This window comes from Prinia subflava, chromosome 1 (assembly GCF_021018805.1).
Source record: "Prinia subflava isolate CZ2003 ecotype Zambia chromosome 1, Cam_Psub_1.2, whole genome shotgun sequence".
NCBI classification, from domain to species: Eukaryota; Metazoa; Chordata; class Aves; order Passeriformes; family Cisticolidae; genus Prinia; species Prinia subflava.
Window position 1 is genome coordinate 66,392,506 of NC_086247.1, and position 12,707 is coordinate 66,405,212.

The 12,707-nt window shown below is 37.2% G+C and overlaps 1 protein-coding gene across 2 annotated transcripts in view; it reads left to right on the top strand.

Annotated features, from left to right (window-relative positions):
* The window catches only part of TMEM245 (transmembrane protein 245), a 73,210-nt gene that overhangs the window by 2,576 nt on the left and 57,927 nt on the right, over positions 1–12,707 (top strand). For both annotated transcript variants that reach the window (XM_063398961.1, XM_063398970.1), the window contains exons 2-4: positions 7,751–7,868; positions 8,990–9,091; positions 9,992–10,099. In XM_063398961.1, coding sequence (XP_063255031.1) covers positions 7,751–7,868; positions 8,990–9,091; positions 9,992–10,099 — 328 coding nt within the window. The remainder of the gene's footprint in view (positions 1–7,750; positions 7,869–8,989; positions 9,092–9,991; positions 10,100–12,707) is intronic.

The window sequence follows — 12,707 nt, forward strand, 5'->3', positions numbered from 1 at the left end:
AGCACTTTAAGGCCCTTTAATTGCTGTCGTGTATTGCAGGACTCTATTTGCATGCATGTGTTCTGCTTGTTAGCTGCACAGGAATTTGGGATATTACGAGTTGGTTTCTCCATTGTAGTTTTTCTCTGGGCTCTGAATCCTCCATGGTTCCTTCTGTATGAATGATTGTCTGCTCCCTTTCTGATTCCCTCTCCTGTACTAGAGGAGTGAGTGGATGCCTATCACTAGAATTATGGGGATTTGGAATGCTGATTTGTTATTCTCTAACTAAAGGTATTTTGATGGTATCTACTAGGCCATGATACTGATACTGAAACTCTCCTCTTAAGTTCTAGAAGTAAGTTCTTCAAATGCAGTAATTGCATGTGACAGTGACATCGTAAGGTGTATCTTGGCACCAGTATGTTAAAGAGATTTCCTGTCCTGCTGTTCTCAAGTCTGGCAAAGCCATTCATGGTGTTGATGAGTCAAGATTAAGAAGTGCCTGTGTTCCCATCCGTGGTTCTTCAGTCATGCCTGCAGTTCAGGAATTTGGGTACCTCCATGATTGGAGTGTTTGATAGCTAATTGCAAAACACTGCATTGGGAGAACAAGTTCAAGATCTTAGGCTAATCTACAGGCATCATGTTCCCACGGTCTCCTTTTCTTTCCCTTCAGGCTTTATAATCTTCGAAGAAGCTTGCTCAAAAAACGTGGTTGGCTGCTGGGCCTTAAATTAGAGGCTGGTTAAAAATTCCAGATGAGTTCCTTGTTCTGACTCCAGCCTTCTCTTGGTTGTTTGCAGAGTTCTGATGCAGAGGGCGCTGCACAAACAGCAGTTTCATATTATAGGGAAGGGAAATGTTTTTCTTTATAGTTTTTTTCTTGGAAAGGGTGGGAGTTTGTCCCATAGTGGACTGAATATAGTCCTACATGCTTTTAGGCTGCAGCAGTTTCATGAGTTTTGCAGGAACCATGCCTGAGACCAGCACTCTATCTAAAAACCAAATTCTTTTGGTTTGTGGCAAGAGCTCAGACTACTTTAGACTCATGTTTTACACTTAGGTTAATATATATCCAATGCCAACTGTTCATTATATTTTCTTCTTTTTTTTAGAAGAGACATTTACATGCTCATATTTATTTGGAAAACGGATAGTTTGTAGATCCCAGCAGATGTAAAGAATCATACAGCTGCTCTATGTTGGCTCTGAGGTTCATTTTAGTAAATTAAATTTGATGTAATCATAATGAGCAGAATTCTCTGTAGTGAACTTGATTACAGGGCTGTCAAAATCTTTCTCTCTGGCCTGTCTTTCTTCCTTGGTTTGTCACAGGTTATTGGTCAGGCTTACAACTGTGTAATCACGTGTGTCAGTGTACTTTTATATCTCTGACTCTGCTGGGTACAATTCGTGTTGTTCTGGGGGTTTCCATGCAGTTAGAGCACCTAATCAATCTTATCCTCACCAGAGTGCTGGGCAGATCTGGAAATGCCATTGCCGCACCATTGTGGTGACTGCTGTATTGGAATATTGTCAGAGTACATGTTACCTGTTCTGGCTGGAGTGCTGTCTGCTCCCCATCAGGGATTCTTTGAAAGACATCCACCAGGGAAACCTGTCTTTGTGTTGGCACTAAATGTCAGCAGTCCCAAGCAGCCCTTGCAGGCTGAAATTCTCCAAGCATCCTTCCTGGCAAACGCTTTGGGTCCCATCCTCTGAGATGTTGGCCTTCCACAGACCTATTGCATATCACCTATGGGGGCAAAATATTTTGTCAGGTTCACCTGATGGGGCAATTTCTCTTCTAGTAAAGGAAAGGGCACAGTTCTGATTTTTAATGTGCATACAATTTCTGTTTCTTTGAGGGCTTAGAGTAGGTGGCTTTTTTTTTCTAACTTTTCTTCTTAGAGTGGGCTTGCAGTTTCTAAAACTTGCCCACCGTAAAAAAACCCCAAAACCAAAACAAACATCTGAACAAGCTCTTAAGTATTCTTTCTTCTGTTTATAATCCTTTATTATTATGGTATCCTGGCTTATAAATCATAAAGCCAAGTACTGACTGCAAATGCATCTTACCAAAACCACAGATTTTGGGTTGTTTTCACAGCTTTGCTTGGGTAGAGATAAACTGTGTGGAGACCATGTGTGGCCTGTTTGAAAACAAAATGGGGAGAGGCAGGGAAGTTCTAGGATGTTGATAGTGTTTTCTTTTCTGCTGTTGTTTTTCCCTTCCACACCCACCCCCGTTTTTGGAAGAGCCTGCAGTGAGATACCTGTCTTGGAGAGGCTGAGGAGCTTGTTCTGATTTATATGCAGGAACTACAGCCTCAAAGCTGGCACTTACCTAAAGCCTAACGATGTATGCTACATAATATTATTTATTGGTATTTATATATGTATTGGTTGAACACAATGATGTTTCTTTTTCCAGCACCTCTGAAAGGAATGATCATTATGGAACTGTCCATCAAAATTTTAGCTGTGCTCTATATAATAAAAGTGGAAGGTGAAGAAAGGGTGTGTTTTGAGGAGCCATCTGTTGCAAAAGTGTTACCATGAAGTATGTCAGAGGAGTGGCGCTCTGTCTGCAGGGAAAGAATTGGATGTGCTCTGGGAAACCTCTTTTTGCAAAAGAATCTCGATAAATTTGATTTCTGAATAGCATTTTTATTACGAGTTTCTCATAAGTAGCTTTTGTGTTAAGACAGGAAAAGTCAACTAAGGGAGAATTATTCTCAGCATCTATTGCTGCAGTCTTCTGGATGTCTTAGGTTTAAATTCAGTGTCAGAAATATTGCAGGATACATTGAAAATAATTTTTAGCCCATGTGTGGCAGTGTTGGTTTTGATGGTGAGTTCACCCTGTCCCAGGGTTCTAGTTATAAGTTCATGCTTTCATCCCTTCAAAAAGGGGTGATCTCAGTAAACATCATGTTTCTGTTTCATGTGGTTTAGTAGTCTGTGTGTTTTAATGCCAGAAATACCAACATGGATATATGTCACATTTGAGGGCTCTAGAAGAAACAGAATGGGCACACTTGCTCTAGTCCTTTGGACCTGGGACAAGGAATAACTTGTGTTCACTTAGAACTTGCTTTAGGTAAATGAAAGCTTCCTAAGTAAAAGGAGCAGGTGGTTGTCTTTGCTCTGAGGTGAAAAATAGTCTTACATGTGTGATTAGCTGGAGTTTGGGTATTTTCTGACATGTTTGATAAAGGCTGTCTCCATGCTAAAGGGCAGGCAATTACACACTCTTATTCTGCTGGACTCTGCACATTATGGAATATTTCATCTTGTGTGCTAATGAAAATACACTAAAGCCACATTAAATTAATTTTGATTCTGGAAACTAGAGTCAAAATGACATTTTCAATGTCAATTTGTCACCTGCCTCCTTATTATCTTTTATATTGTTTAGAAAATCATTTTGAAATGAAGAGGCAGATAAAGAAAACACAGATTTTTTCGAAGGCAAACACAGCTTGGCGTTTAGCAGTGCATGCAATGCCTTGTGTTGCTTCATTTTTCAAGTTCAACTTGAAAAGATTGGCTTTTGTGGTAGGTTCATTTTCCTTTGTCAGCCTGCATCACCTCTGGGAAGGGAAATGTAGAAATAGTGAACTGATGTCATAAGATCACCTCTTTAAACAATCTTTGCTCTGCAGCGCTGTTATAGAAGTTTGCGAAAGTGTAAGTGCTTGGTCAATGTTTAAATGATTTTTTATTTTGAGAAAAACTAATGAAAATCTCTGTTTCTAAACGAAAATTTTGTTTTAGAATATTAAAAGGAACTGATGAGGTAGTTTGGCCTCTTTTTTTACTTGTTCAAAACACTGAGACTGGAAAATAGAAAGCAATTTTAATTAGATCTAAAATTCCATCAAACAGTTTTAAATTTAAAGCTCAGTTAAAATTCCCCCAAACAAAATAAAACATAAACCAAACTCTGAAAAACCTTGCCATATGATTTCCAAGTGGGAAAGAGCAGCCAGGGAAAAAACAATTTCAAAATGGCCAGGGGAGAAGGCAGAGCTCCAATTAAAAAAGAGTTCAGACACTCCCTTTTGTAGGTGCTGATTTGTTAAAAACTGAAAAATGTTGGCAGGTTTTTGGTAGGGCGTGTATCAAAAGAAGTAACTGTTGGTTCATCTTCTGAGTCTTCACTGTTGTGTTTACTTGTGGGGTGGTTCATAGAACCATGGAATATCCTGAGTTGGAAGGATCACTGCTGTCCCTCTCCTGGCCCTGTGCCACCCCAAGAATCACACCAAGTGCCTGAGAAGGCATATGATGCAGGTGGAAAGTGTTTGCTGCTGGATGTTGAGGTGTTGGGGCAACATTCCAAGGAATACTAAATCATTCCAATATCTTCCACGGTGGGAAACTCTTCTTGTTTTTCCTTCTGACATATGCTTCTGTTGCCCTATTGTTGGTGCCTGTCGTATTTCTGTGAGCCTGTTTTGCTCTAACTGAATTACAGGTAGTTTTTTATGAGCTTGGGGAGCTTGAGCTGGCTGAATGAATGTTAAAGCTGTTGTGCAGAAGAGGTGGGACTGCCCAGCTGGCAGTAGGAGACAATGAATTGCCACTTTCAGTAGCAGTGAATTATTGAATGTGCTCATCTGCAAAACATTCCCTTAGAGGTTAACTTGTTGATAGTAAAAAAGGGAGGGAACCGTATAAGTAAAGAATTTTACTCTCCAATATAAATCAGTATAAATGTTGTCAAAAGTTGAGTAGTAAGAGCTCGTTCTTAAGAAATGAGAGCAAAGCCAAAAAGAGTGGCTCAGATTTTCGAATCCTTCAGCTTTCACAGGAAGAGGAAACAAACTTTCAGTGATGTTGATGATAGTTCATGCTGATAAGTCCTACACTTTCCAGCACTGAAATTTCAAAGAAAAATCACTGAAGCAGAAGCTCGAGTTTAACATGAAAGCTGCATCTTTCTATGATTGTAACTTTGTCTCCAGTTGGAAGTTTAAAGAGAACTGAAGCCCTTCATAGTTGCCTTAGACACCTCTAAATCTGCCTATTAAATTTACTACTTTAATATAGAAATAGATTCTAAAATCCAAGAAGTTACTCTGAAATCTTAGCACTGTTTATTCAGATAAGTGGCCAGTTTTACATGTCTAAAGGCAAAGCAACACTGTTTAGTTTGTGAGAGATGCTACAAAATACGGAGATGTGAACAATGAGGTCTTTTCTGTCTGCTAAGACAACAAAGACAGAGGAGGGAAGAAAGAAGGGCAGCTTGCAGGATTAAACTATCCCAAAGTTGTTATATATGGAAGTTGTGCATGTCTGTGAATAACAATTGTGATTGAGTAGGGATTTAAAATCTCAGAGTATGTGGTGAAAGTTAGGCATCTGCAAGTGATTTCAGCTTCATAAATAGTTGATGATAGCTAATGCATTCTGCAAAGTTTATGTATTAGTTGCCTGGTTAACTGTACACTCTTACAAATCAAATCTATAGGCATTTTGGCTTAGCATGGAATCTTAGCAATTACTGTTTCAGTGCAATAATTGCAAGTAGCTTAATTTTGGTGAAAGTAGGCAGTCTTTCCTTCTTTGTTTTAATTATGTCAGTTCTTGAGAATGACATATAATAGTAGAGAGGCTATTAATATTCTCCAAGCTTTTCAAGCCAAAACCTTTGGACACCATCCAGAAAACCAGTGGGAAGGATTATGTAACATTTTTTTAAAGGGTTAAGGGGGAAAAAAAAGTATGCTGTTGCCAAGTTAGTATGGGATGAAATCCTAGTCCATGTCAATCAATTTAAATTAATTTGGTTTGTCAGTTGCTTTCAGCTATGAACTGTTGGAAGTAGGCTACCCTAGTTCCTGTGCACTGGTTCTTGCAGTGTAGGGATGTGCTTGGCCATAACATTAACCAATGAAAAGCTGATTATTCCATGGTGTCATTGAAATTAAACATCTTGCCCCAGTCAGTTGACTACACAGTTCTTTTAACAAGGCTTCAGGAAGGTTATTATTTGATCTCTGAAACAGGGTGACTGGTTTAAAGTAAGCTATTTCTCTCTATTCAACAGAAAGAAATACTTTTACTTGGGTCATTTGCTAAACTTCTCGAAATGAGAACTGAATATTTTAACTTCAAACACAAAAAATTTTAATAAATACCTTAACCCTACAGTGTTCAGCTTCATGCCTGGCTAAAAGCAGTGCAATCTGTTTTGCTTTGCTGGCTGTTAAACATAGGCTTATACTCTGTTAGCCTCCTACTTTTGGCTTGTTTTTAAACAGAAAGCTTCAATTACTGAATGTACTGAGTCTCCTGTTTGTAACTTATTGTTAAATTGAAAAGCTAAAGAGAAAATTGTCTTGGAACTGTAACATTCATCATACAAAGATGCTGTGTGGCTGATGTTAGGGAATAGGATTGTACCTTTGTGATGAGTTATCTCTTGCAGTTACAGCTGTGCTGTGAAGTGCCTTATGAGTGAATTTATGTTTAAAACCTATGCTCTTACAGGAGTGCTGCTGTGCATTTCTGGTGAAAATTTTTGTTTGCTTGTGACTTTCATCTTGATGGCCATGGGTTGTGTTAGTTTTAGACATTTATTTTGAGTCCACACTTGGCCATAAGCATTATATGAGAAGTGTTAGTATGCAAAGGGTAGGTATGCCTTTGTTCACATGTTGTAAGTGATTTTAAATTACCTTGCATATGCGATCGTTCCCTCTGAAGTTATCAGGGACCATCACTCACTACTTGTCTGCTCAGTTGAGTACAGCTAAGATTTCCTTTCCACCAATTGAATGTGTGGCAGTAGTTACACAAACCTGCTTTTTATAAGGACTGTTGCATTTTTCAGCATGAGTTGTATAGTGTAGAGTAGAGGTGAAAACTCTTCTGGTGTGTTCTGTCTAATAACTTCTTCTGTGTCTCTGCCTGTGCATTCTTTCTTCTTACAGTGATGTCTGATTTTGTAAATGCTATTAATAGAAATTCTGTTCAAACTTCATTGGGATTTATGGATTTATAAGTGTAAATTTGAAGATGTACTTAACTGGTAATGGATAGGGAGCATTCATTGAATTTGAGCCAGAAATGTCTTTAGTTATTTATTTTAAGAATAAAACACTGGGTTTTAATTTTTACAGGTTTTCATACTTCTTTTATTTCACATCCTCTCCTGTTTAGCAACTTTTTACCTCCTGTTGCCTCTTCTGGTTTCTGCTTCCTTCTTCTTTCTTTTCAGGATTTTTCAAGCTCAAATTCATCATCTCAAGATTCTTAACTCCAAATCTGTATTTCGAGTTATCTGATGATTAGAGTAGTAAAAGGCAGAAACAGCAAACCCAAGTTGTCACTGATGTCTTCCTGTCCTTGTTTTTTTTAGTTCAAAAATGGAAAAAAATTACATGTCACATGTCCTGAAAAGGCATCTGTTTTGTGAATCAGCCCCACTGAGGAACAGCAGTTTTTATTGTGCTTCCTAATGGCTTCTTTGGCTTAAGCTCCCTTTTGTCTCTTTAGACTGAAACACAGGAGCTGGCAGACTGCTCCATGCTGGAATGAGTGCTGTGCTGGCCAGCTCTGTCTCCCCTAGGCCACATAGGTGCTGCTGCTGAACTCATACAATAATTGAAATGTGGATTTTAGGGACTTACAGGCGGACTTCAGTTCTCTGTCTGTGGCAGTTGTGGGTGTGCATGAGTGTACACACATACATGGGTACAGTAGTACTCTTTTGATGTATGTGTACATACCTATGTGTATCTCTTTCTTAAAGATATGGACACTGGTAGTTGGCTACCTGCTGATGGTTTCATTCAAGTGGAATACAAGCACTGAACGTTACTTAAAGGCAGTGTCTGTTCCTGTCTGGATTATGCTGCTCTTTCACTTAGGTGAGTAACAAGAAGTTATTGTTCTGATAACTGAGGGTTCTGTCCATGAAGCTCCTCTCTTGCTCTTTTGCTAAATCTGTGAAATAGAGTCTGAGCTGAAATGGAGACTGTTGTGTCTGCTCAGTAATTCTGGCTGGAGGTGTTCAGAAGGGAGCATTGGAGTAGGGAAAGGGAAGGCATCAAGAGCAACACCTTCCACTCCTCATGCCCAGTTTTCCATGGTTTTCCCTTACTTGGTTCACAGACAACATACTTCTTGACAATGAGGAAGGGCTGGGGTCACATGAGGCTGTCTTTAATTTATGATCTTTTGTTGAAAGCCTGTCATTACCAAGCTGAAGCTGCAAAATACATTTAATAGTACTAACAGAAACAAACAAACAAAAAATTTCTATCAGTAGTCAACAAGCATATCAGGATGATATCAGAACTATAAAAAACATATGTCAATAATCTAGATAATCCTTTATGCAAATATAAGATTAATATAATCTTTCAGATTTATGCTGCACATTTAATATAGTAGATTATCACCTTATGGTCTCATGTCAGAGTTTATGGTGGAAGGATCATGCAATTAATAGAAGACTACCATGATAGAAGGTTTCACGGTGGACTTCATGATTTACTTCACTTTAGCACCAGGTTTCAGGGGTTCTTCTGACTAAGTGGGGATGCTTCCCTGAGGTTTAAGCTATATGTAGTGGCTTTGCATTTACTTAAATTTTGACAGTCCTGTATTTACTGGAAGAACAGGCTGAATAGTCAAAATCCAAGAGAGATCTAATATAAATACACATTTTTGGGGAAAACATGACTTTTCTCGGATATTAAAAATGTTTTAATTTTGTGTGTATTTTGATGTGATTTTGAATGTTGTTTTTAAAATTGTTCTCTGTGTCAATGTAATGTCACTGAAGTTAGGAATAGTAACAACTTGGTTTGTTCACTGAGAAACTTGTTCATGTTTGTTTTCTAGTCTTCCTTTTCTTTAATGCAGAAAGCCTGTTTGTTTTGTAACTTTTTTGGTTTATGTGCTGCCTTTCTTGGTTTTGCTAAATATAGGGTTTATTAATGGTGTAATTTTTCTTGTAAAAAAGTCCCAATACTGTGTCTTTCAGCTTCTGTGGCAGGCTCCTGGAGAATTCCTGTATTTCTGGTTATAGTTGTTCTGATGACAGTAGGCATGTTGCATGAACAGCAGAATGGAAAGGAGTCCTCTGGTAAGGAAAAAGTCACTGTTTCTTTTATTGTTGGAGGCAAAAATTCACTTAAGTCACATGAAATAATGTGGACTGTATCCCTGTAAATTTAATAAGATTGCAAGAATTTACTATAGGCTGTTTAGTCTGTTTCAAAGTGGTTTACTCATGCTGAAGTGAATCTTGGATTCTTTACAGATAGTGATTACCACAGACTCGTGGTTTTTTTCCATTGTAAAGTAGCAACTCATTATTAAACTAAATTCCTTGAGTTTATGGATTTCAATATGTAATTTCGGGCATAAAGGTAGCCCAGGATGTTTGAAATCACAGGCTAATTCTGAAAGAAATGAGCAATATGGGTTTAGTGGATCCTGTAACACTGAGTATGAGAGAAACCAAGACAACTCCATCCAGCAAGTTTCCAGTGTCCAGTAATTTGTTTTTAAAATAGTTTCTTCAAAATATATTTTGTGTTTAGATTTTGAGAAGAATAATTTTTTCCTCTTGCAAGTCAGTTTTGAAAAAAGCAAGGACATTGTATATTCCTGATGAAGGAAACCTTTTTTCCTGCCTGGTTGTTTTAGTTGGTTAATGAAGTTGATTAACTGGTATAAATTTTTTTTTAATAATCAGACTGCCAGCAACTGTGAATGTCTTGGTTGGTAGCAGTTCATTATCAAGAAAAGCACCAAGTAAATAACTGATTTTGAGGTTTGGCTGCAGGTGTATTGTAATACTGAAATTAACAGCACTCATTCCTGTTTCATCATATTGACTACATATAATAGATACTAAACACTAACAGTGTCTCTCCATATAATTTCTGCTGCCTGACAGCTCCAGTGGATATCTAGCACCAAATGAAACATTTTAAGACTTAAGCTTTTTGTTCCTTACATACACATATATATTTTACAGGGGCAGAGCTTCCTGGTCAGATGATTTCCATCGCTGCTTCAACAATTGCCATGGCAATTTCAATGACAGAAGATGAGTCCAATCATGAACATTCCTCCCAACCCTCAGGTGACTGAATACTCTGTAAGAAACATTTGAATTTGCTCTAAAGGCATGAAACTGGAGGGAATTCAGAAAAAAATTCAAAATACTCTGTAACGTCTTCATTTTGTCCAAAATAGTGTCCAAATTGTGAATCAGGTTTATCTGTTTAAAAAAAAAAAAAAAATCAAGAAGATGCTGGTATAAAAGCTGTCTAGAAAAGGATAGTTTATGTGACTGTTGAAGGCCTGACTAGAAGGATTTATTGCTGTTTTGGGGTTTTTTTAGAATGAAAGTGTGATTTTTTTTTCCCTGTTCTTCATTATTAATTATTTTAATTTTCCTAGTCTTCCGGTTTGTTGGTGGTTACATGTTATATAGCAGGATTTCTGGACCAGGTATAGACAGACTGGAGGAATTTTTGTGTACATTGTAGTGAGAAAAAAACTCACCACTTTAAATATGGCATACTCTGAGTCCTTTCTATAGTGAGTTTACTTGACTTTGTAGCTTGAGTCACATGATACTTTCAGCTGGAATAATACTATTGGCTGAAAAGAGTTCAGACAAAGTGATTGGATATCCATCATGATTTTGAACTTTACCATCATTTTTGGGGGGATAAGTCTGATGAAATGTGATACTTTTAAACTTTTAAATCTACAAATGACAGCTTTAGACAACTTACTCTTACCTTTTTTTCAACATTTTACATTACTATCATCAATATAAACAGAGAAGCCTATGGAATTATGTTCTGAAATTTGAGATCAGAGCATTATGATGACAATTCTCTTGTATTACTTGTCTAATGTTTAATTTTGGAAATGAGAAAATTTCTTTTTGAGCTGAATTTTGAAATCTGGAAAAGTGACACCTGCCTACAAATGACTATGTAAGTGGTTGTGTTCTTTTGTTGCTATTTTTTAAACTTACGAGTTCTTATTTTTTCACTCCTTTAAGACAATTTTCTTTCTGTTTTTTAGAAGAGGTAACTACAGCAGTTTTTCAAAGGTGCCTTTTATTTTTCTTTTTTTTTTTTTTGACCCCTGTTGAAACAGCTAACCAGATGAGTTTTTTTGTCTTGTGAATTCTGTTGTTTTCCTTCACAGCAGAAAAATAACCCAATATGGAGTTTTCTTTCAACTCCTAACAACTGTTAAAATAATTTTCCAACAATCTGGTAAAAATTAGTATTCTGTGATATATTAAGTGTAATTTTGGTCATCTTTGGTTTGGATCTTTTGTGAATGATGATGAAATATTCTTCTTATATAGCAAAACATTTTACTTATAGGCTTGAGAACTTAAAACTTTTTTGGTTTTCTTGACACTGTATTGAATCCATTACAGAACAACCAGGCTTAAAATTGTTTATTAAAAGACCATGAGGGGGTATAAGCTTTGTTGATTTTATATTTTTTGTATGAACACTCATGTTTTTCCATATTTCATTATTGAATACTGGTATTTAGTACTGGGGGCGAGGAGTTTAATGGTACTAGTTCAGGTGCTCTAAGTGGTCCTTCCTGGTCTCCAAGAGTTTCCAGTGTATACAGCAAAGAACAAGTCTGCAATTTCTGAAGCAGATACCACTCCAGTACTTTGTAGACAAGATTCTGTTGTCTTGTTGGCTTTGGATATGATAGATACTAAAATCCTTAAATGAAGTCATGACTCTCAGGCTTGCTTTTGCCATCACTTCTTTGTTTTCTAAGAAAAATGCAGAAGAAATATTTTTTCCATGAAATTACAGAAAGATGTGGTTCTACATGAAGGGATACCTTCCTCCTGATGTTCTGAGGACTTCTTCATTAATAGTAATACAATTACTGTTTTTCCAGCTTATGCCCTGCTTAGAGAGACAGACACCTGCCTTTCTGTTTCTTACTTTCTTTGTCTTCTTCCTGGGGAGGAGAAAATTCAAAGTTCTGTGTCAGCAAGAAATTAATGTGACAGGGAACATATTGGGTAATGAAAAGAACAGATCTTAATAAGACAGCTGGAAAACTTGCTCTTTTTTGATGTTGTTCAAATAAGTACCATTCATTCTGATTTTGCTAGATTTTTTTTTCCTAAGTATTGTGCTAGCTGTTTAGAGTGTCATACTTTCATTAGCTGGAAGATAGAAAGGTGTTTTTCAGGTTTTATCTCTCAAAATATCATGAAGCACACCAAATGGGATTTTACAGAAACCAGAGTTATTCAGAATCACTGCACTGACAGTTCTTTTTTTCTGTTTGTGTTGACAAGGCGCTCATGCCTTGGTTTGCAGAGCATATCTTGCTGGCAGAAGGTGACTGTTTTCATTTGCAATTTTGGTTCTTTCCTGGGTGCATCAGCTTTGTGAATTGGTTTATGAGAGTCATCTAAAGGGCAGTTCTGATGCAGGCCTGTGTTTGTCTTTAGGAGAATACTGGGTCATTGGTGGTGACAATTTAGTTTTGCTTAAAGGTGCTGGGGAACTGCATTCTGAAAAAGCTTTCTTGCCTTGGGATTCTTTAGAAGCTTTCCCCAATTTTCCATCCTTTTTTCCCCCCCCTTTTTTTTTCCTTTTTTCATCCTTTTTTCCCTTTTTTCAGTTTTTTTTCTTTTTTTCCTTTTTTACCCACTCCTCTTTCCCCATCTGTTTTGT